Source organism: Plectropomus leopardus, chromosome 4 (genome assembly GCF_026936395.1).
Source record: "Plectropomus leopardus strain MGB_pleo_1.0 chromosome 4, ASM2693639v1, whole genome shotgun sequence".
NCBI classification, from domain to species: domain Eukaryota; kingdom Metazoa; phylum Chordata; class Actinopteri; order Perciformes; family Serranidae; genus Plectropomus; species Plectropomus leopardus.
In genome coordinates, this window is record NC_142179.1 from 31718091 (window position 1) to 31738118 (window position 20028).

A 20028-nucleotide genomic window follows, 5' to 3' on the forward strand; every position below is an offset into this window, starting at 1 on the left:
AGTGCAAGGACGTAGGTTGCCTTTTCATATTGAGAGGGACACGTGAAATATGGTGTATAGAGGTCCTCTGTCAGAAATTTTAGTACAAAACACGTAATTTCCCCATATCATGTTGAATTTTTATGTATAAATGTGTGTCTTTTCAGCATCATTTATAATGTAAATGTGTTTAATTGTGCCAAAAAATAAAGTCCTCTGCTACTGTCATGTTTTTTTTTTCAATGGGGACAAATGCATATTGTTTATTGTTCTAAATATTAAGGGGGACATAACCCCACAAAATCTACACCTAACAAGTGTATTTATGTGTGTATGTATATGCTTTATCTATTGACGCAGGTGCAGATTTCAACATTTGAACTTTAGTGTGGTCTAATGTTTAGACAGCCTCCAAGTCCTGACTTCCAATGACTGCAGGAGCAGCGGACACACCAACCCAATTCAACAGGGCAAATCCGGTCGGAGCAACCAGAACAATGCTATCAGTGAGGTAAGCTTTTTTTAACCCTCCCCCTACAGCAGTGCAACAGCAGACAGAGCTTTGAATGGAAGATCTGCTCAAAGACCATTTTTTATGAATTACAAGAATTTAATGTTTATTTTACAGATACAGAACAGTCATTCTGCTTCATTTATTTACTTTGAATTGCTGCAAGTCAGTGCCATGGTACAAGCTTCTCAGAGCGGCTCAAGATGTTGAGAATGTTTCAAAATCAAATCTCGTTTTTTTTTTCTTCCTCAAACAAAAACATTTGGATGTGTTTCGACACCCTCTCTGATGAGCTCAACATGCAAACATCTCGTCTACCTAAAAGGTTGATGGACTATATAACATATGGCTTTTTTGAAAGCAATAAAAACAAGGCAAATCAAAAAGTGCATCCAACACAAAAGAAAAGAATTCAATTCCAGTCTGTGATCAAAGTTTTTGTCTATGTTAAGGAGAGGTCCCTCCTGTCCCCTCTGTTTGCTGGCTCAATGTCTGCACCACTCGGGTAAGAGGTGCCCTGCTGTGGAGCTATTGCCATTTGTGTTCAGAGGTCAAAGCAGACCTCTTCAAGGACTCGGAGCAGGTTCCTTGCTTAATGCACAGATGCATTTCCTTTAAATAAATACGGCAGGGTTTATCCAACAGAGTTTCAGCCCATGAACGCACCCTGCAGGTTGCGTAAGCCATCAATAGACAGGACTGTGTTGCCTTTCCTGCCTGTTTCCATTCCCACAGTGCTGAGCGCCGTTCCGGTGGACAGCAGTCATTATCTGGGCCCATAGTCATAGTTAGAGGGACCACTTGTGGCTGAGTACATGTTAGCTGTGGCCGGGTTCATGTGGTGGTGGTATGTGTGTCCTCTGATACTGGGTAAAGGATAGGGTGACGGCCTGGTCTTGGCACCCAGGTAGTGTTCATAGGTGGTCGGGTACTTGTAAGGGTGGTGGTGCAGGGTGTCTGGGGGTAGAGCGTGGGGATCTGAGCGAAGGTCGTGAGGAGGGCTGGGTCGGCCACTGGTGAGTGGGACGGCGTGGAGGCCTCCTGGGACAGGCAAGGCGGGGCTGAGGACCCGGGACATCAGTTGGTGAGCTGGGTCAGCGTGTATGGGCGTGCCGCTGGGGTCTCGCTCGTACTCCCGCCTACTGTCCTCTGTGCAGGAAGAGGCATGAGAGCAGTCAGACAAGTCAATGTGTCGTGCATACTTTGTACCAGCAGGTTATGCATATTTTGCTAAACAGGGAGTGTGTGTGTGTGTGTTCACTTCTGCAGTACTAACTACTCTAAGTTATAACAGATACAGATCATACTAATATGTTTGTTTTTGGTTGGAGCCAGTAACAGTTTGCACTGTGCATTGATATATTACAAATTCTCATTTCACAATTGTAATACTTCAAAAATTGGCGGTATTTGTTTGCAGGACAGCAGTTTTTACATCTCTAAATAGAAAACGTCTGGATTAAAATCCAGAATAGTGTAAACAGTATTTGTTATTATTAAAAATATTCATACATATATATATATACATACATATATATTTCAAAATGTTGCAGAATTTATTTTAATGTAATGCTTCTAAAATAAAACATTTTAAAGATATATTTCTTCAGATGGATAACATTTTAAGGTTAGATTTTTGAATTATTATTCTGCAATTAACTCTCTGGAACCTGAGCAGATTGTCTTGATTTCTTTTAAAAACATTTGAAGAAAGCATGGAGCAATTTAAGAATAAATAACCTGATAACCCCAAAATTAGCAAGACATTTTTAAAAATTACAAGACAATTACCTGAAACTAGGGAGGGAAAGTTTAAAAACCCACAAATAAACAAAGAAAAAATGCTTGTAAACTGTAACATCATTTTAAACAGATAATTTTATATAAAGTTTTTCCCTTGCTTTTGTAAAATAATTTTGTAAATCTTCCAATTTCTTGCAATTTCTGTAACAATTCTTATTAAGTTGCTCATTGCCTATTTTCCATGTTTTTGAAAGAAAAGGAACCAATTTGCTAAAGGTTTTAACACTTGTAAAAAGGCATCTGAAAGCAACATAAGATAAGTGATGTTGCTCCAGGTTTCAAAGGGTTAATAAATAAATTGTCATCATGTCAAGATAATTGAATTTCCATAAGACATTTGACTGTATTAGGAAGTGGTGGTCAGTTATATAATAGCATAAGAACCTCTATTATGTGGGCAGTGGATGACATTGACTGGCTGATATTTGATGTTTAATTAAAAGCCATTGGCCTGATACTGTGAATGCACCTCTGTGCTTAACTCAGGAATAGAAAATTAAGAGAAAACGGGGCAAACTATGCCAACAATTGAAAGAAAAACATTTTGTCGAAAAGCAGGATAACCTAACGTGACTGTGTTTCATGTTTGATAGCACGCATGAGTTTTGAAATGAACAAAGAGCGAGTTGCAGACCTTTCTCTGTGCCGTTCTGCTGAGGGGGAGATGACATTGGGTTTCTTGTTCTGGCAAAGGCACTCATTATTGGCAGAGAGCCTGGCCTGTGATTCCTGGGCCTGGAGCAGGGAGAATGGATTCAGTTACATACTCATTTAATGAATGTCAAGAGCACAATTTCTTTATTATATATTAAAATGATAAATGCACATTTTAAGAGTTTACACTGTTGCATGTAATGAGCATTTATACATTGACAGGCCCCCAAATTTACAATGAAATGCGAAGCCACCTATTATTACATGGCCTGTTTTTTTTAAATAATCAAATTTCCCTTAAACATCATTGTAAATGCTTAGTTAATGCTTTAAAAAATGCAGAGCAGGGTGAGCAGCATTTGGAATAGGCATTAGCACTGAGCCTGAGTGTACCAGATGGGTGGGGTTTAATCTATTGTTACAATTACGAGAGTGTCTGGTAATTTATCAGTGACAGAAAAGCACGGCCGATTGACTTTCAAACAATAACCAGTGATTTCTAAACTTCATGCACTCATTGTGTGTTTTTTCATAAGGCAAACTCCACCCATCTGGCACCTGTGTGAGATAAAACAAACAGAAAAACTATTTTGCAAATGCTCTCCGGCCCGGCTGGCTCTGTTGCACATTTTAACACCATGTGGAAACATGCCAATAAGACTGTATTATAATAATACAGCCTTCTGAGTGCAAATGCTCACCAGTCCTCTGGGTCACAATCCCTGAAGCCCTTTGCAAAGGGATTGCTGGCTATCTTCAGCTGTGTGATCTGAAATCCAGAGCACAACATCAAATGAACCTTAGTGCTGCATAGAGTAGTCATACACAATGCCATTTCCATCTCTGTAAGGCATCACTTTTGATTTCTATTGGAAAGGACAGCAGTGATATGAGCATGATGGACTGACTATTTTAGATGGAAAATCCCTTCTGTCCATATAAATAAAAAATCACATTAAACACACTGCTGACTTTAATAGAATATATGAGCAAACAGATAATGCTCTGTTGTTCAGGGCTACAGTAAGTATATTCATATACAGAGCTTTTAGCATCTTTTTGTATATTCCCATACAGACACAACAGTCATAATCATGAATGATTCAGAATCATAACCTCTTCCTCCCATCTTTATTCTATATATAAATATTTTTTACAACATTTCAAATTTCATTTTACACATATGTGTTATTTTGTCCCAATTCCATTACATTATAAAGGCCATAAATTAACCGCTCTAACCATCGCGGCTTTAAGTGTAGCCTTAAAATAATGAAAAATGATCACATTTCGCATCAAACTGACCAGAATTAGGCTATTTTATCTCCGGTCTGATCACTTTCTGACCACGGAAATATTCACAATAACGCGCCGACTCCCTCAGTCTTCACTCTCAGTTGTAAATTACTGATTGGGACCGACTTTTATTCTAATGTTTCGCTCGTCCTGCGAGTCCTTCTGAATAACCTCTGAATGCACTGAAGTGTAAATCCAGACAGATGCCGGGCCTGATAGGAAACAGCAGGGACGACGCAGAAAAAAAAGGAAACACCGTTGTGCGCACGGAGCGAAAGTAGCATTTAGTTTACGCGCAAAAAGCGCGCAATGAAAGAGATTGAGGTAGTGAACACAACATACATTCTTTAAGAATTTTGCACAATGTAGCGCCTCAGTCACAAAACGTGCTATTTTTAATATTTATTAATTTATTAATATTTTCATACGTTATCGCGATATACTGTTGAAAATGCAAAGGTTGTTCAACCTATTTATGCCTTTAGAATCAGGTCACATCCCGCAGAGCTGCTGTTGGTTTCTGCACAGCCCATCTAAATTCCATACAAGGTAATAAATGCCTCTTACCCGGTGGTTCTGGTACGCTGTGACCGCCGTGAAGCGGGTTTCCTCAAAAACAAAGGTTTTGTAATTCTCCTCGGCATATTTCTCGCTGTCTTTGCGGGGGTCCACATAAACCACATGAAACCTGGGCTGGTAGCGGTGCATGGAGTTCAGAATGATCTGCAAAAACCAGAGGATTCATCAGCACTCTAATAGATTTTGTAACGCAACATTGCACCAGAGGATTGAGGGCATAGCTCGAAGTCAGATTATTTTCGATCGTGGTATATAGGCTAATAAAAAAGGATTGGTGGAAATGAAATAAAATAATGTGCCATATTTCAAACACCAAACGACCTAAACCTATTTAATATGTTATATTAATAATAATAATAATAATTATGAGAAGGATGATGATAATAATGCATATTAAAATCATGCCAACCACTTCGTAGATGCACATTTATGAATAGAAATAAAAAATAAAATAAGTTTTGGTAAATGCCGTAACGCTCGCATTAAATGTGGCGTGTGATTGGAGCCATGTGAGACTATGATATTTATTTAAATATATAAGGACCACCTTGCAATATGTTATCTGTACAGTTAATATTGAAAAGCCTCACCATAGAAATATGATGATGATGATTGTCAAATAATCCTCTCTCCTCCTACACACATTCAGCAGTGTCACGATATTTGTTAAAGTTATGCCCCCAGAACTTGAAAATCTCCCGTTTTCTTTGTGATTTCACAACTTAATGCGGAAACACTCAGACAGAGATGGAACATCACGCGGGAGAGGCTGAAATAATTTCCAGTGGTGAAATATTCCGCTTCCTTGCCGTCATTTTTGGAGTAAAGCCTGATGTGAAGTGCCATTTTGTGGACTGAGAGGAGGATTTGGCAGCATTTGACTATTAGTCAAAATATCGAGCTTTATTAATGTTAAATCACTTCTATCAGTCAGTTTGAGGCCGAATAAAAATGTCCAATCTCTCCTTAACGGCAAGCTTTTCCCTGTTGGGGCTAAAGGGTGAATTCATAGTTGATGTAGTCACCAGTTAATGTTGTTTTTGATCACTTGAGCTCTCAGTTGAAACGTACACTCGTGTGCTTAAATAATGTTTAAAGTTAATTAAATCGCTGTATATTTTATAATGATTTACAGTATCTTTTTAGCTGTTCCAGTTTAGGCGCACTTAAGTGTATGTTAGTCTTTTTTTAAATGCATTTATTTCCAGTCACTCACATGGCCGTTGTCGTCTAGCAGGTTGTTGGTGAGTTTGAGTTTATCAAAGGAGACAATCTGCTTCATCCACTGTGCGCCTTTGGCTGGAGAGTCCGGGTGGTAGTGGACCCTGCCCGGTGTGGCGGGGTCTGCTTTACCGGCAACCAGCCACGATGAGCTGTGGAAAGCATACCTGCGAGGTCGCAAAAAAAGTTTATTAGACACAAAGTTCCGATTGTCCGGCGTTACTAACTTGAATAAAGTCGCCAACTCAACAAAAATTCCATGCACGCGTTGACACGGCTATATAAAATGACGTTAATAAAATATGACATTTAATTATTATTTAATTATTGACAGTATGTTAAAGAAAAAATATTATGTAGATATTATAAATGGTCTAGTCTAAACATGGAAAATAATGATTATTATATTTAGATATATTTATGTTTAGTTTTTGTCTTCTTGTGTTTGTGGAAACATGGCAAAGTGTGTGTTATCCAGCTCAGTGAAAGCCTCCGGACTAGTACAGTGTTTTACGGTCCTGTAGTGACAGATGAGTGCTGCAGTTGCCTAAAGACATCCAAATAGTTACCTGTAACGTTTGTCGTCTACAGGCAGGAAGTCCATCAGGAGCATGTAGTCTGCCATGGGATCCATCCCAAATATTTTCACTTGGAAAGTTGGAAACATTCTCCTGGCAAAGAAAAAAAACACAATACAAATGTTAAATCTAGCCTTAAATGGTTGCTGCGCGCACATTTAATTTTTATGCCTTAACTTTTAAAACTATTATCTATGCGTGTGTGTGAACCGTAATGTCCAACCCTTTTAATAATTTTGGAATTCGTCAGAGGAGCCAGCAAATGATTTTGCCAAAGCATTTTTTTTTTTCAGAAAGGCGGCATGTTTGCAGAGAGATATTCTGCTGCAGGCCTACAGAGCTTAATTTGGCCCGAGCTTGAGGCAACAAGAAGACAGAAGCCTCGCGCTATTGGTAATGACGTGTGTGAGGCCGCGCGTAACCAGATAAAACTCTCCCTCATCTGATTCGAGCTTTGGGTTTGTTGCCTTTTAGCTCCGGTTTTGTAACTTCTGGCAAGACGCTTTAACTTCTCCTCTACTGTTTTGATGAGTTCCAGACACATGAAGGCCTACACACATGTAGTGGAAATACTTACAGGCGCGCAGATGGGCGTTATGAAGTGTGGCAGTAATCGAGCTCAATTTTGAATTTGAACTTTTGATAATCAGGGTCATGCTGCATGTCATCATAAAATATGCTGAATTGTTAGTCCACTTGTATGAAAAAATACTAATAGGAACTTTTAGAGGCAGTGTTCTTTGCATTTTGATATTTTGGTGAACTCTTTTCATTTATAACCATTCTGCTTCGTCCCTAGAAATATGAATTCATTCACTTTTTTGCTGTTAACTCTGGTTTTAAAGATGCAGTCAGCGCCCATGACCACAAACATTTGTTTTTCCTCTCCACCCTATAGATTACTCTAGATCTATATCCCTCCAGAACATGGGTTGAAAGTTGAGTAATCCGCCGAGTCAGTGAAAGGGATCCTAAAATCAACGCTCAATTAACGTCAGTGTTGTGGCTAGGTGAGGCTGAAGGAGCTTCTAAAGTGCTCTGCTGCAGATCTCCTTTCTCCTGTCAGACAGAGCAGAGCAGGGAGACTCAACCCTGCACTTTTAGGATTAAACCAGTTATCTAATGCCTCTTTATATTACTGTATACAGGAAAACTCAGAGCGCCATTTGGAGATGCTTTAAGGCACCAAATTTACTGGTCAAAAATAATATTAGTGTAACATTTTATTGTCTCTCCACAAGGTCAGAGGTCAACGTTGTTAAGGATATTGTCCCACCTACACAAGCAGGCGAATGGATACAGTGTAGCTTTTGATATAAAAATGACCTATATAATTGGTCTAAATTTTTGCAAATTTGAAAGAGGAAATGAACGATAAGATTTCCTTAAATGGCCATAGTCTGATTTTTATTATAATATCCATTCATATATCATATATCGTTGTATACATCATATAGTATTCATATTTTATTAACAAAATTTTGGTTTAACAAGATGTGTGTGTATTCATGCAATTTATGTAACCAATGTATTGTTTTATGAGACTGAAGTGGAAAGGGAGGGATGCAGACAGACACTGCTGAAATGAGGAAATAAGAAAAGGTGTAAACACGTGTAGAGGCCCGAACAAAAACAAGACTGCAACACCGTAATTACCGTATATAGGAGCTTATCTTCGTTCACGCAAAGACCATCATAGATTAAAGACCAGAGTGTTCTGTATGACGGCGGTGCGTAAAAGTGAGACTGCCACAGTTATCCATATTGGATCTATAAAACGCAGCAGGATCACGGTGTTTACAGCTGACAAAATACAGCCACACATCCACCGACAAGCCTCCATGCGTTTGACCTCGTCTTAAAAAAACAGCTCCAGCAGCAGGCCTGAGACCTGCACAGCTTTATGAAATGCATAATATAAAGCTTGTTGAAAGTATCCATTCATTTAATTAATCAGGCGTGTAAATTTACATTTTAGCACAATGAGCAACAGCAGCACAATACGTGTAATACACTTTTACTAGTTTGGACTCCAAAAATGTCATTTGAAGTCGACCCCCCCCCCCAAAAAAAACCAAAACAAAAAAACAACAACAAAAATCCTCAAAAATGAATAGTGAAAAAGTTGGTTCATTATGAACTCCTGATTAAATAATAATTTTTTTTTTTCATGAAATCCCTTTATCTTAATTTGGTGGTTACTATCTGCAATTGTATCTTTTTTTCAAATAAAAAGGAATAAACTAAATGGAAATATATATCCTGCAAATTCTATTTTTTCCATTAGCATAAATGCTCAAAAATATTTACATCTTATTCACACAAACATATTTTATTGCCATGCTGCTTCCTTTAAGTCGGACATTTATTATTATTATTATTATTTCATTTTTATTTATTTCATTTATTTTGTTATTTTTTGCTACTCTGTATTATCTGTCCGGTCTACCGAAATGCGCATAAGGAGCGAAAAATCCGTTTTAAGCCTCTGGCCTGTGTATCACTGTGCTCACCTGCCAGCCTTTGTAACGATCATCTCCGTCCCAAGCTGATTAAATTCATCCCATAAAGCTTTCATCTCCAGCTGGACGTTAATGTTGGCCACTTTGGGGTTCTTCTTCACTATAGTTTTGCCGTTCGGTGTGGAGTTGGCGGACGACGAGGAGCAGTTGGGAGTCCCGCTGTCACTCGGCGGGGCCTGGCCCGGGTTAGTCCCCGGGTAGTTGTAGTTATGCTGGGCGGCCGGACAGGGCTCGAAGTGGGACTCATGTTGGCTGTAGGGGTCCCCGGGGGACGGAGAGAGGTGGTAGCCCCCCGGCGTGTTGAGGCTGCTCAGGCTGCTCGTCGTGAAGGCTGCAACATCGCAAAAATGGGACAGCTGCGTCAGCCACGGACTGGATATGGCTGAAATCATCCCAAAAAACTGGATTTACTAAATATGCCGTGCACTCAGAGTCGGTTATAACACAGACAGTAAAAACAGAAGCAGGATTCGGTGATCTCCAGATGAAGATGTCACGCACAAATACACCCCTTTTGGTTTAAAAGTTTCCGTCTCGGCTGCTCAGTAATCCCTGAAGTTGCATCCACTGCCAGCGCGCTACAGTCTGCCTGATCTAAAATAGCGAACGTCCCAATAGTGACAAAAAGTTTCCAAAAAAACGGCGGCGCACGCTCAAAATCTCTGAATTTTCGCAAAAGTAGGAGCTTCGAGTGCGAGTGAATGAGTTTTCGCCTCGGATCGATTGCGCTCTGAGCGGCCTCTGTTGTGCGCTGCTGCAGTGTGTTACACTGCAACCCAGTCTCCTCTCTTATCTGACGCAGAGGGCCTCCCCTTTGCGATAAAACCGGTTCTTATTTCTATTTAGATAAGGAACTGCAGGTAATGTGCCTTTTCCTCGCCTTGGGACGAGACTGATTGACACAGAAGTGCGCCCCTTTTTAATGGGCTTTCCGGCACCCATTTAACTTTTGGATAAGGGTATCGCCCACATCACTCCCGTTAGCAAACAAAAGAGGATCTGACCGGCAGAGCGGAGTGTAAACGGTTTACAAGGTAAACACACACTGATTTGCATGAACAAACAAACAAACAAGCAGCAGGTGACTGCTGCTTTCTTGTTATTGGATAAATAGCTCTATGGATTTACACCTCCCTCCGAGCTGGATATGCTTATTATGGTCTGTTTTTACCATTACGCACAGGGTGCCCGTGTAAACCCTCCTCCTCTTGGCTTCATTCTCAATGTATGTGAATCTGTCCACGAATTAAAGTTGACTTTTTGTACTGCGCTTTGGGGTTTTGGATTGGGAAACTTTTTTTCCACTCTGACTGCTTTGTATTCAGACTTCTCCCCCGTGATATTGGGCTGATTTTGCATTATTTTTCATAGTGGGCCAATTGTGTCAGAATTACTTTTTAACAATAATTTCATTCATGCATTCAAAACAACGCACCCACATGTGGTTTTGCGCTTTGCTTTCCATTGTGCATCTTGAAAATGTCGACGTGTTGTGTAAATTCGGAGATGTGTGCATGCTGCAGCAGCTCTATGGGCATCAACAAAGTGATTTACCTTCCATTTCCCGGGTGACAGTGCTGTAGTGCATTTTAAAGGAACTGTGGTTATGCAGGTCTGGCGTGTTCGGGCCGGTGCTGTGTTTGTCAAACGCGGCGTTTCCTGCTTGCTCTGCAGCCGAAATCAGAGAGGCAATACTGAAAGCATTTGCCTTTGGAGAGAGGGGACCGCCGTCGTCCATAGGCAAGGGAACGAGTCGCGGAAAGCCGTTCCTCCTCCTCCTCCTCCGCTTTCCAACCGCGCAGAAAGCAGGAGAAGGCTGCGCACAATGGAGAGGAACATGCGCTAAAATGGGGTTTTCACATTCCGCCACCGGCGCTCCGTGGGTGCAAGAGTCTGGGGTAGTCTGTTCTTAAAGTATTCCCACTGCTACTGCGAAGAAGCGAAAAGCTCCCCGGCGCTCACATTCAGCTGATGAACCCCTAAACACGTCCTGGTGTCAAAACATAGTTCATCCGCGGAGAGAGCTTCCCTCGTTTCTCCTCCGGTCGGTGGCGGGGTGGTGTCATCTGAGTCCTGCCTTGAGGAGAAGCGACTACTGCTACGAGAATGTCAAAAGTGAGCGAGATCCACGCCTCCCCCTGCACCAACTAGGAAAAAAGTGTCTGTGCTCTGCACTGGATGTTTTATTTCAATAAGAGTGTCAGTCATTTGAATTCAACTCCAACGTCATTGCAATGTCCGGCTTCAAAGTGCGCCACTTTTCCAGTAAATTATGGGCCTATATATGCGTTAGCATATTTCAGCTGTCCAAGCCCAGACAGAGCTGCTGCTGCCCGGAGACTGCGTGGAACAGCAGCGGCTGCAGTGCGAGGCTTTTACGCGGGGGGTTCACTCCGAAAATTCAGTTTGCTTTAAACAAGATTGGCAAAACATAAATGATTAAAAGTTAATTCACTTTTTTAATCAGTTGCAAATGTTTTGCGTGTTTCTGAGTCAAATAACAGATAAATAAGAATTTTAATTCAAGTGAAAATTAAATATGGATGCAAGACGTGGAATCATATCAGAAATGACAGATATTTGACTTTATTTGAGGAATGATTCATTCAGCTGACACTTTCCACATTGTGAGTTTTTTTTTTCACCAACAATCTCCCTTTACGCTTATGCATTGTCTACTTTTCTAAACTATAATGTATAGCGCAGTTTCGCGCGATTTAACGTGATATTTACGCAGCCCCATACCTCGTATATGTCTTAACTACACACAGAAAGACACATTTTACGCAGCAGAGCGCCTTCTTAGCAGACAGTAAACAGAGAGAATAAACACACGTGGCACTTTAGGCCAGAGCTGGACTTGACCTCTCCGCCGTGCGCCTCCTCTATCGCCTCATTGCCTCTCAGCTTATCGAGGTTCAGCTTTAATGTGCAGCGACCAAAGATGGGTTTCGTTGGAGCTGATAGCGACCGGATGGTCTAATTTACACTGCAGTCATTAAATGAAGCGTGAAGTCAGCAGAGCAGCAGGGTTCTAATGGGATAAAGCAGTTAGAGGATTAACTCTATTTGTTTTGGATGTTTCTCCACGGGAGGCAGGGATCAAAAATAAACTACATTTGTTGTTTAGGGAAAATAGATAGATAGATAGATAGATAGATAGATAGATAGATAGATAGATAGATAGATAGATAGATAGATAGATAGATGTTCACACAGTTTATTCATAAAATTGAGACTAATATGTGCCCTTTGTGCACTGATTACGCTTTAAAAGAAATTACGCAGGGCGCAGTCAAAACCAGTGTAACCCATTGCCCACATTATGTATTCCTCCCAGTGTGTGCCGGCCTCTTTTTCTTTCTTTCTTTCTTTTTTTTTTTTTTTTATCAGATATGATGCCATCGATACCGACTCACTTCGTCATTGCCAAGTCGGAAGCCTCCTTTGTAAATACTCAGGTGATAACAGACAAAATACAGGAGCAGATCAAAATGGGAAGAGACTGTGTTGGAATTCGCTCGCAGGCCTCAGCAGCGGCCAAAGCTCAGCGGAGGAATTCAACAGTGCACTGATGAACACACAGGCTAACTTTTGGGGTGAAATATTAAACGGGAAAAAATATAAGAGTGCAATAACAACCTACATTTTACCTCATGCAAAAGATCTAAACAAATTTCGTGCAACTACTGTGTGGAAAAAGAGAAAGTGCCAGAGCAGAATTACAATAGAAAGCTTACAATAAATGAAAATAAGTATTGATCCAGTGTGGGAAAAATACACACTGCAAGGCTTAATAACAATGTAGCTAAGTGAGTAAGTGATGAGTCAAAGAATCAGAAAAAAGAGATCCCTGCACCTATGTTAGTAACACCACAGGGAGGTTTCCAAAAAGTTTAAAAGTTAGATACAAGCAAATTTGATTGCCACATACATATCTTAGTGTTGTAGTGATTTTTCGTTTTTCAAGCAGTTTTATCAGGAGAAGCATTTTCAATCCGGTAAAACAGATTTTTATTATTTATGTTTTTAATAAAGCACGTCTTTCACTTTATTTAAAATATCGTTACTCTGTAGGACTTCACATGCTCCATACTGTACTCTATAGTGTTTTTAGTACGCACGCAGACCTGACAGCAACTAGACAAAGTGAGCAAAGTGTGAGCAGCTCTCACTGATTAGAGGATACAGGCCTGAACACCGGCTTCATCGTTTCTCCGTTCACTGACTGATGGATACAGAACAGCGTCGAACTGCCACGTCTCCTTTATAGCTGCTGCTTAATATAAAATATAAAATGAAACCACTGTTGTTTGGTCTTATAAAATTATTATTTCATTGTAGAGACTTTAAAGTTCTTTAACAAAGTATTTAAATTATTAAACAAATTAAGTCCAGTTTTAGTCCAGAAACAGCCTTGGATTTGTTAGTAAAAAAATTATCATAAGTGACTGCTGAAACGACTTCTTGATTTAATTAAACGTCTTGGCAAGTTATGCATTTTGAAGAAAAGACTCTTCATTGAAAAAAAGCAAAACTTGGCTATACTTAAAGTGCCTGTACATCTGCTGGCCCTGCTGATGTGAGTAATATCAGTTGCGACGTGTTATTTCCCTGAAGTTAATTAGTGCTTCCGCAGAATTTGCAGTTCTTGAGTCCCGGGTTCAAAGCCCACACTTGAGTTTTCGGAGTTTGCTTCAGGCGTCATTTCCACCTTCATATCTGAACTGAAACGTGAAACTGAAAGCACACTGCGAATTTAACAGCTTTTGATTCTAATTATTATTTTATCTTTTACACTCTTATCCAACACTGGAAAATATATCCATCCTTATTACGCGTTATTTTCTGCTTTCCATTACTTTATATCCTTGCAGTGCTCTTGTCTCCGGACGGTACAGTGAAGCAGTATGCGAAGGTGAGTGACAGGCTACTGCAGGACGGTGACAGGGACCAACAGAAGGCAAACTGTGGGCCATCGGTGTCATTTGGTGCGCGCTTTTACGCACTTGGATGAGCGCGTAAACACATTCGTTGTTTGATTAAAACATATATAAAAAATAACCAATTGATCAACTGATTGCAGCTGAGTGTAGGTAACATTTTGACAATCATTTAGTGACACTCAAGACAGATCCCTGTGCTGTTGGTGTTCCTCCTGTTGTCTCGACGAGACACGAGAATCGGACGTTTCTGTTCCTCATGTTCTGTAGGACAGGCCTGTGTGGTCCTGTGTGTCCTGTTGTGGTAACATGACAAATCACCAAACCTCCCCAAACCCCCCCAAGCCTCATTAAATGGCACAGATCTCGTAAACGTCATGGCTCGGCTGCTGCTGTTTCTGCGTTATTATTAAACAGAGATGAGATTAGGTCATATCTACAAGGACCTGTGGGCGCGCGCTCTCATCATCTTCTTTTCTGTCTGTCTGCTTCCTCTCTGCTTCCCTCAGACGCACAATAAAACTGCATCAAATCTGCTTTGATGTTTTTACGCGTGTGTTGCGGACATATTTATTTCTACAGTCTTTAATTTAATGAGCCCGTCTGCGCCACAATCAGGCTGATAAAATTATTAATTACACGCTCACATCATTTAACAGATAATAAATCACGGGTTATTCCACTCATCATAAAAACAACGATTTTCACATTCATGTTGCGTGACTAAAGCAGTGGGGACCGAGGCGGCGCGCTCTACGTATAAAACCCTATCCTATCTAAATATTAGTCTAAATCCCTGAATAAGAGGAGAGGAAGTGAGCAGTTGACCGCTGACAGCAGAGGGCCCGGGGTGTCCCCTCTCTCCGCGGGGCTTTAGGAAACGCTCGGAGAGACGCAGGTATGCAGGAGGAAGTTTTCAGAAAGGTGCCTCAGCTATCTGTAGGACCTCCAGCTGGTGGTCGCAAAAATTATTCTATATATGCCTAGAGAAAAAAATCAAGTCAAAAAAAGACCGTCCTATGACAAGTTAGTCAAGTTAGTAATAATTAATACTGATTTTACACCTAATGAATAAACCTTAATAAAAACAGGGAAAAGAGAAACGGACTAAGTTCATACTCTTTTAATAGTAAAATCTTTATTGTTTATTGACATTCACATTTACATTATATAGCCTATTTATTTGTGCAATCAATTAAATATCGTAGTACTATTATTTCTACCTCTATAGGCCTAATAGATCACGCTAAGAATAGCTACTATTATTCTCCATATTATCGCTATGGACGCACCGTTTTGCAGTTATATCACTATAAGCTTAACCTTTAATTTAATTATAATTGAATTATAACCCTCTTGTGATAATATTTTAAGTTTGTTTTAAATAGAAAGTTTTGTTATTTCTTTTCGTGCAGGTGCAAGAATGTTGGTGCTTTAAAGCGCTGCCTTAAATAACCAGCAGTGATCTAATTTTGTCAGTTGGGTAAATCTGTGAATGCCTTCATTCACTCTTTCGGTTTTTTTTTTTTTTTTTTTTTTTAAAGAAGTTCAACTCCTTTCCCGAAATGAAATATTCACATCAACGCAAATAGATTGATTTTTTCGGTGAAGACTTCCAAACATTTTACCGCAGTGATGAATATTTGTCCGATGTCCATCACTATTTGTTATTCCCTGTTTGCAGTTTAATTTCAATCATCTGTCGTTGAGTGGTTAGTTGGATATTTTCCGTGGTGTTGGTTGGTTGCCATCATGAATAAATTAGAAAATGATCGCCCTAATGGCGTATGAGCTTATGTGTAAATATGCAGGCGGATATAGAAAAGAGATGATTACAGTACAGGGTTTTTTTTTGTGCGCGCGCGTTTGCAGCTGGGTACATCGTAAATACTGACGAGAGTCTGTGCTCACAGTGTTACACATGTTTGCACATCCACAGTCAGTCACGTGTAAAGGCGACTTCAGTACAATAATTATATAGTCAATTTCAGTAGATTCAGCATTAATACAAATATCACAGCAAAGGAATATTATGAAAATAATAAATATTCAGTTACCATAAAATCACTTTAAATCTAGTATAGTGTGCATGCATAATATTTGTATATAATTTTACAAATAGGTCAGATCTACAGGAGCTGTGGTGATTTTTCTGTGTATAATAATGAGATTTATTTGGCTCATATATGACCACATCAGCATCTTACATCACGGAGAATTTCTTTTTCTGAGGGGGAAACAGAAAAGAAAAAAACAACCCAAACACATTTCCTTGTTGGCATATAAATGTGGTTTTCCTGTTCAACCCTGCTCTCTTTGTATTTTGGAGGTTATCATAAAAAGGACATGCATAAAAACACAATGGAAGTGAATACAATGGTTGACCGAAGGTGAAAATCATGATTCCCTGGTGTCTGTCTGAGGCAAATTCCAACATATATTCCCACACACATTGTTAAAACACGGAAAAACATGCTGTAGACATCACTTTTGAATATAATTCATTTAAATCTCAGAGGAAGCATGGAGAATATTTTAGAAAGAACATGCTGCACCATAATAGAATATCATATTTTAAAATTACAACAAATTTCTGAAAAATGTTCCTCCCGAAATGACTGTTTGTTTCTTTCAGTCGGTTCATACATTATAGCCCTCCGCGTAAAATATATTTGTCTTCGTCTCCATGGATTTTGAGGTTTGATGACTCCACTACCTGGTCTATTTGTCCAAGCCGCCATGCAGAAATAAAAAGAAACAAAGAAAGAAAAAGCACAATTTTCACTTTCTCCCTCCCCCTTTGCAGTTGTCTGGGAAGATGTGTGCCATTGCTATTTGTTTATTTTGGGAGGGAAGGTCCTCTCTCCACATGTCTTCTCCGAGTTAACAAATACGGGGCTGACAGCTGCCAACTGTGCCCTTCAGCAGGCCCTGTGCAGCCAGGCCGATGCAGGCCGGCCTCCACACTCTGCTCCCCTCAGCCCCATCACACCTGAAGAAACACTGTTGTTATCATTAAGTTATCATTGAACAGCCCGTGGATTGCTGTAAGATGCAGTCTTACCTGTGGTAGTAAAAGATAATGTCTAAGAGTGCATTTCTTTGTTTAATCAAGACAGGAAAACGGCAATGTATGCATGTGTTGTGTGTATTTAAAATATAAGTGGTGCTGTGATACCGTTGAATATTCCAAATATCTGAGTTGTTATCAGCATTAATCAAGTCGTATTTCTCAGAGAGAAACTGAGAGCAAAACAGTTTGGAATGTCTGTGTGGGACATAGGAAGGGTGGAGGGGGGGTGCTCGGAGTCAGATCCCTTTTCAAAATCACGTCTTCTCTTTCCCTCCCGTCTTTGTTTTAAAACTGGGAAGCTTTTAGCTTTTGAAAAGTATCCTTTCCCTATCTGTTGCGCGGCGGCCCCAGTCGTCATCACCTCGCCTCTCCCCGCAGCCCTATTGGAGCGCCGGTAAATAGCTGGCATTCCTGCCACAAAGAACCGATGATGTGGGCTCGGGGCCTCGGTGATCTCCCCAAATTAATTAAGGCCTTTCTTCTCTCCAAGCAGGATCCCCGGCCTTTGTCTCTCTAATACATCTTAAGCCCAGTATTAAATGCAAGGGCAGGGTCTACGCTCATTATAAATCTGTCACTGCCTGCTTTGCTCTTCTCGGCCCGGCCCGTGATCCTAAAGAGGCTTCAGTGTAGCAGAGAAGCCATCCTCCAGTCTGGCTCTCGCCCCTTGCCTCCTCCTTATCTGCCGCCCCTCCGTGCTCCCCACTGGCTTGGTATTTATTTGAATATGAGAAGGCCTGCTTGTTGTTTCTGGCAGAGGGGGCTCGAGGCTGAGACCCCCTCCTCCTCACCACCTCATGCCCCTCAATCTCCCCCCAACTTCTTCCATCCGTCTGTCCCTGCAGCGCTCGCTCCATCTGTCCCTCCTCAGCAACCCTGGCTTGTTCGCTCCTCAGCAGCCTCTGCTTTCGTGAACTTGAACCACAGACCTCTAGTCAAAGGCCGTTACAGACAGACCCACTGTGCATGTGTATGAGTGTGTGTGTGTTTAAGTGCATGTGTGCATATCCCATTAACTACTTTCCCTCTCTGGCTGAAATTAATAACTGTGTTAGCGGAGGTAATGTGCAAGCCAGCGGGGTGGCCGGAGTCTGCTTCTTTTCTTCCAAAAACTCAGCTGAGTGAATATTTCCTTTCAAACCACCCCGCTCAGTAAATGCACCTTTCAGGGGCTGATCCTGTTTCTTCCACTCTTCCTCCTCATTTTTGCTTTCCTGCTAGCTTTGGCCCATCTGTAGAGCGACTTCAGGGGTCGGTAAGATGATGAGTCCTCCAGTGTGTCTCCAATTTGAAACGCTGAAGGTGTTTAGTGGGCTTTTAACGCGGCAATTCATTCCATGACAGCAGGATCAGGATGGCCTCTTACCAACAGCAGGAAGTGGATAACATGTCCATTAGAGAAGCCCCCACACCAACACCAAACAGTGAAATTAGGGGATCAGAGGCGTGCAGAGATATGACCTTGAGGAATGCCACTACCACACCCCTGGCTGGAAATGTGCAGCGGAGGAGACAGGAAAATGAGCTACAATGTGGCTTTTTGTTTGGGCGTACAAGAGGATTGAGTTGAGGGGGACTATCAGGCCTTCCTGTGCTCCTCTTCCAAGATGAAGAAGCAGGAAGTCACACAGGAGGTAAACAATGTGCAGAACAGAGCTGATACCAAGCACTGGAATTTACACCCCCATCATTCCTGTTGGCATGGCTCCGGGCCAGTCGATAATGGACACGGCGCCCACCAAACACCCGGCTTCCATGTTGGAAATATTTCCCCACCTTAAAAAATGTTTACATTCAGCGTAGCTCCAAGCGTAATGACTTTGCTTGGTGGTGGTTTAGCTTGGATCAGCCGTATCTCAGGTCATAGGCTGTGCTTCAGGTCACAGACCTCGCTCTGTGCGTCTTGTCACTCAGTCACTCAGAGAATCTGTCAAAAGCAGCCTCCACCAATCAGAGCGAGCACTGGGCTGCCTGATACTGATTACAGCGATTCATCATGTCAGGCTCTCCCTGCCACCACATGTTTGTTTTGATCTCTTCCTCTCCAGCACGGTGACAGTGAAAGATGAGGGACCATGTGGTCGGGCCGGCACTGTGCCATGGAAACCGGCAGCACAAGCGGCACCTCTGGGTCCCAGCACAGGGCTCTGTGCACTGGCCGCGGCCCCAGCTCGGAGCTCCATGTCGGGAAAGAGCAAGCTCAGAAGGGCGTGGGGGAGATTTTGCCAGTTGGCTAATTGCAGACCCAAAAGTGTAACTTTAGGTGATGGGGGGATTAAGGCATGTTGACTTGTGTTCACTGGGGGGCTAAACTGACACTCAGTTCGCCCAGAGCGGACAGTTCCTGAAACCCCCTGGAGTTGGCTGGGGGGTCTGGGTCACATTAAGGGGTACTGTGTGGCCTGCTAGGGCAGACCACATGACCAGCTCCTCTAAAACAAGCACTGCTGTGTCCATAATGTCAAACACTTCCTCCATCTGCATCCATTAGCCAGCTCTGGAGGTGGCGAGGAACATTTGAGAGCTGAAGGAAAACAAAAGGTCCAGAGATTACATTGCCCTTTAATGAAAAAGTTCCCTCGCCCATTGTACTGAAGCAGTCAAAGAATTTACTTTAGGAAATATTGACAAGCTTTTCTGTTTGCATGAAGTACTATTTTTCATCGTTGGAAATTAGAATATTATTTAATCATACTGTTATTAGTATTATTCATAAAATCAAATTAGAAGAAATCACAGAAAATGTTTCTAACATTCCTTATTTAAAAAAATCTGGCAGTTCTTGAAAAGTTCATCACATAAAGATTTGATAAGTAAAAATAACATTTTTTTTAGAGCTTAATGTAACATTTAACTTTACTTTTTTAGC

The 20028-nt window shown here is 41.2% G+C and overlaps 2 protein-coding genes across 3 annotated transcripts in view; one reads left to right on the forward strand and one right to left on the reverse strand.

Annotated features, from left to right (window-relative positions):
- Nucleotides 1-553: 553 nt before the first annotated feature.
- On the reverse strand, nucleotides 554-11314 carry tbx1 (T-box transcription factor 1). Of its 2 annotated transcripts, none has more exons than XM_042488118.2 (8): nucleotides 10698-11314; nucleotides 9135-9525; nucleotides 6613-6714; nucleotides 6039-6210; nucleotides 4811-4966; nucleotides 3649-3716; nucleotides 2928-3028; nucleotides 554-1639 (listed from the first exon to the last, which is right to left on the reverse strand). In XM_042488118.2, the coding sequence occupies exons 1-8, from the start codon at nucleotides 10879-10881 to the stop codon at nucleotides 1257-1259; spliced, it is 1557 nt and encodes a 518-aa protein (XP_042344052.1). In that variant the 5' UTR covers nucleotides 10882-11314; the 3' UTR covers nucleotides 554-1256. The 2 variants fall into 2 exon arrangements, with proteins under 2 accessions (XP_042344052.1, XP_042344053.1); XM_042488119.2 differs by having other exon boundaries at nucleotides 9135-9474; nucleotides 10698-11313.
- Nucleotides 10037-20028, forward strand: part of LOC148189804 (uncharacterized) — a 111522-nt gene continuing 101530 nt past the window's right edge. The window contains exon 1 of the mRNA XM_088077126.1: nucleotides 10037-10177. The gene's annotated coding sequence lies outside the window, so the exon portion shown is untranslated. The remainder of the gene's footprint in view (nucleotides 10178-20028) is intronic.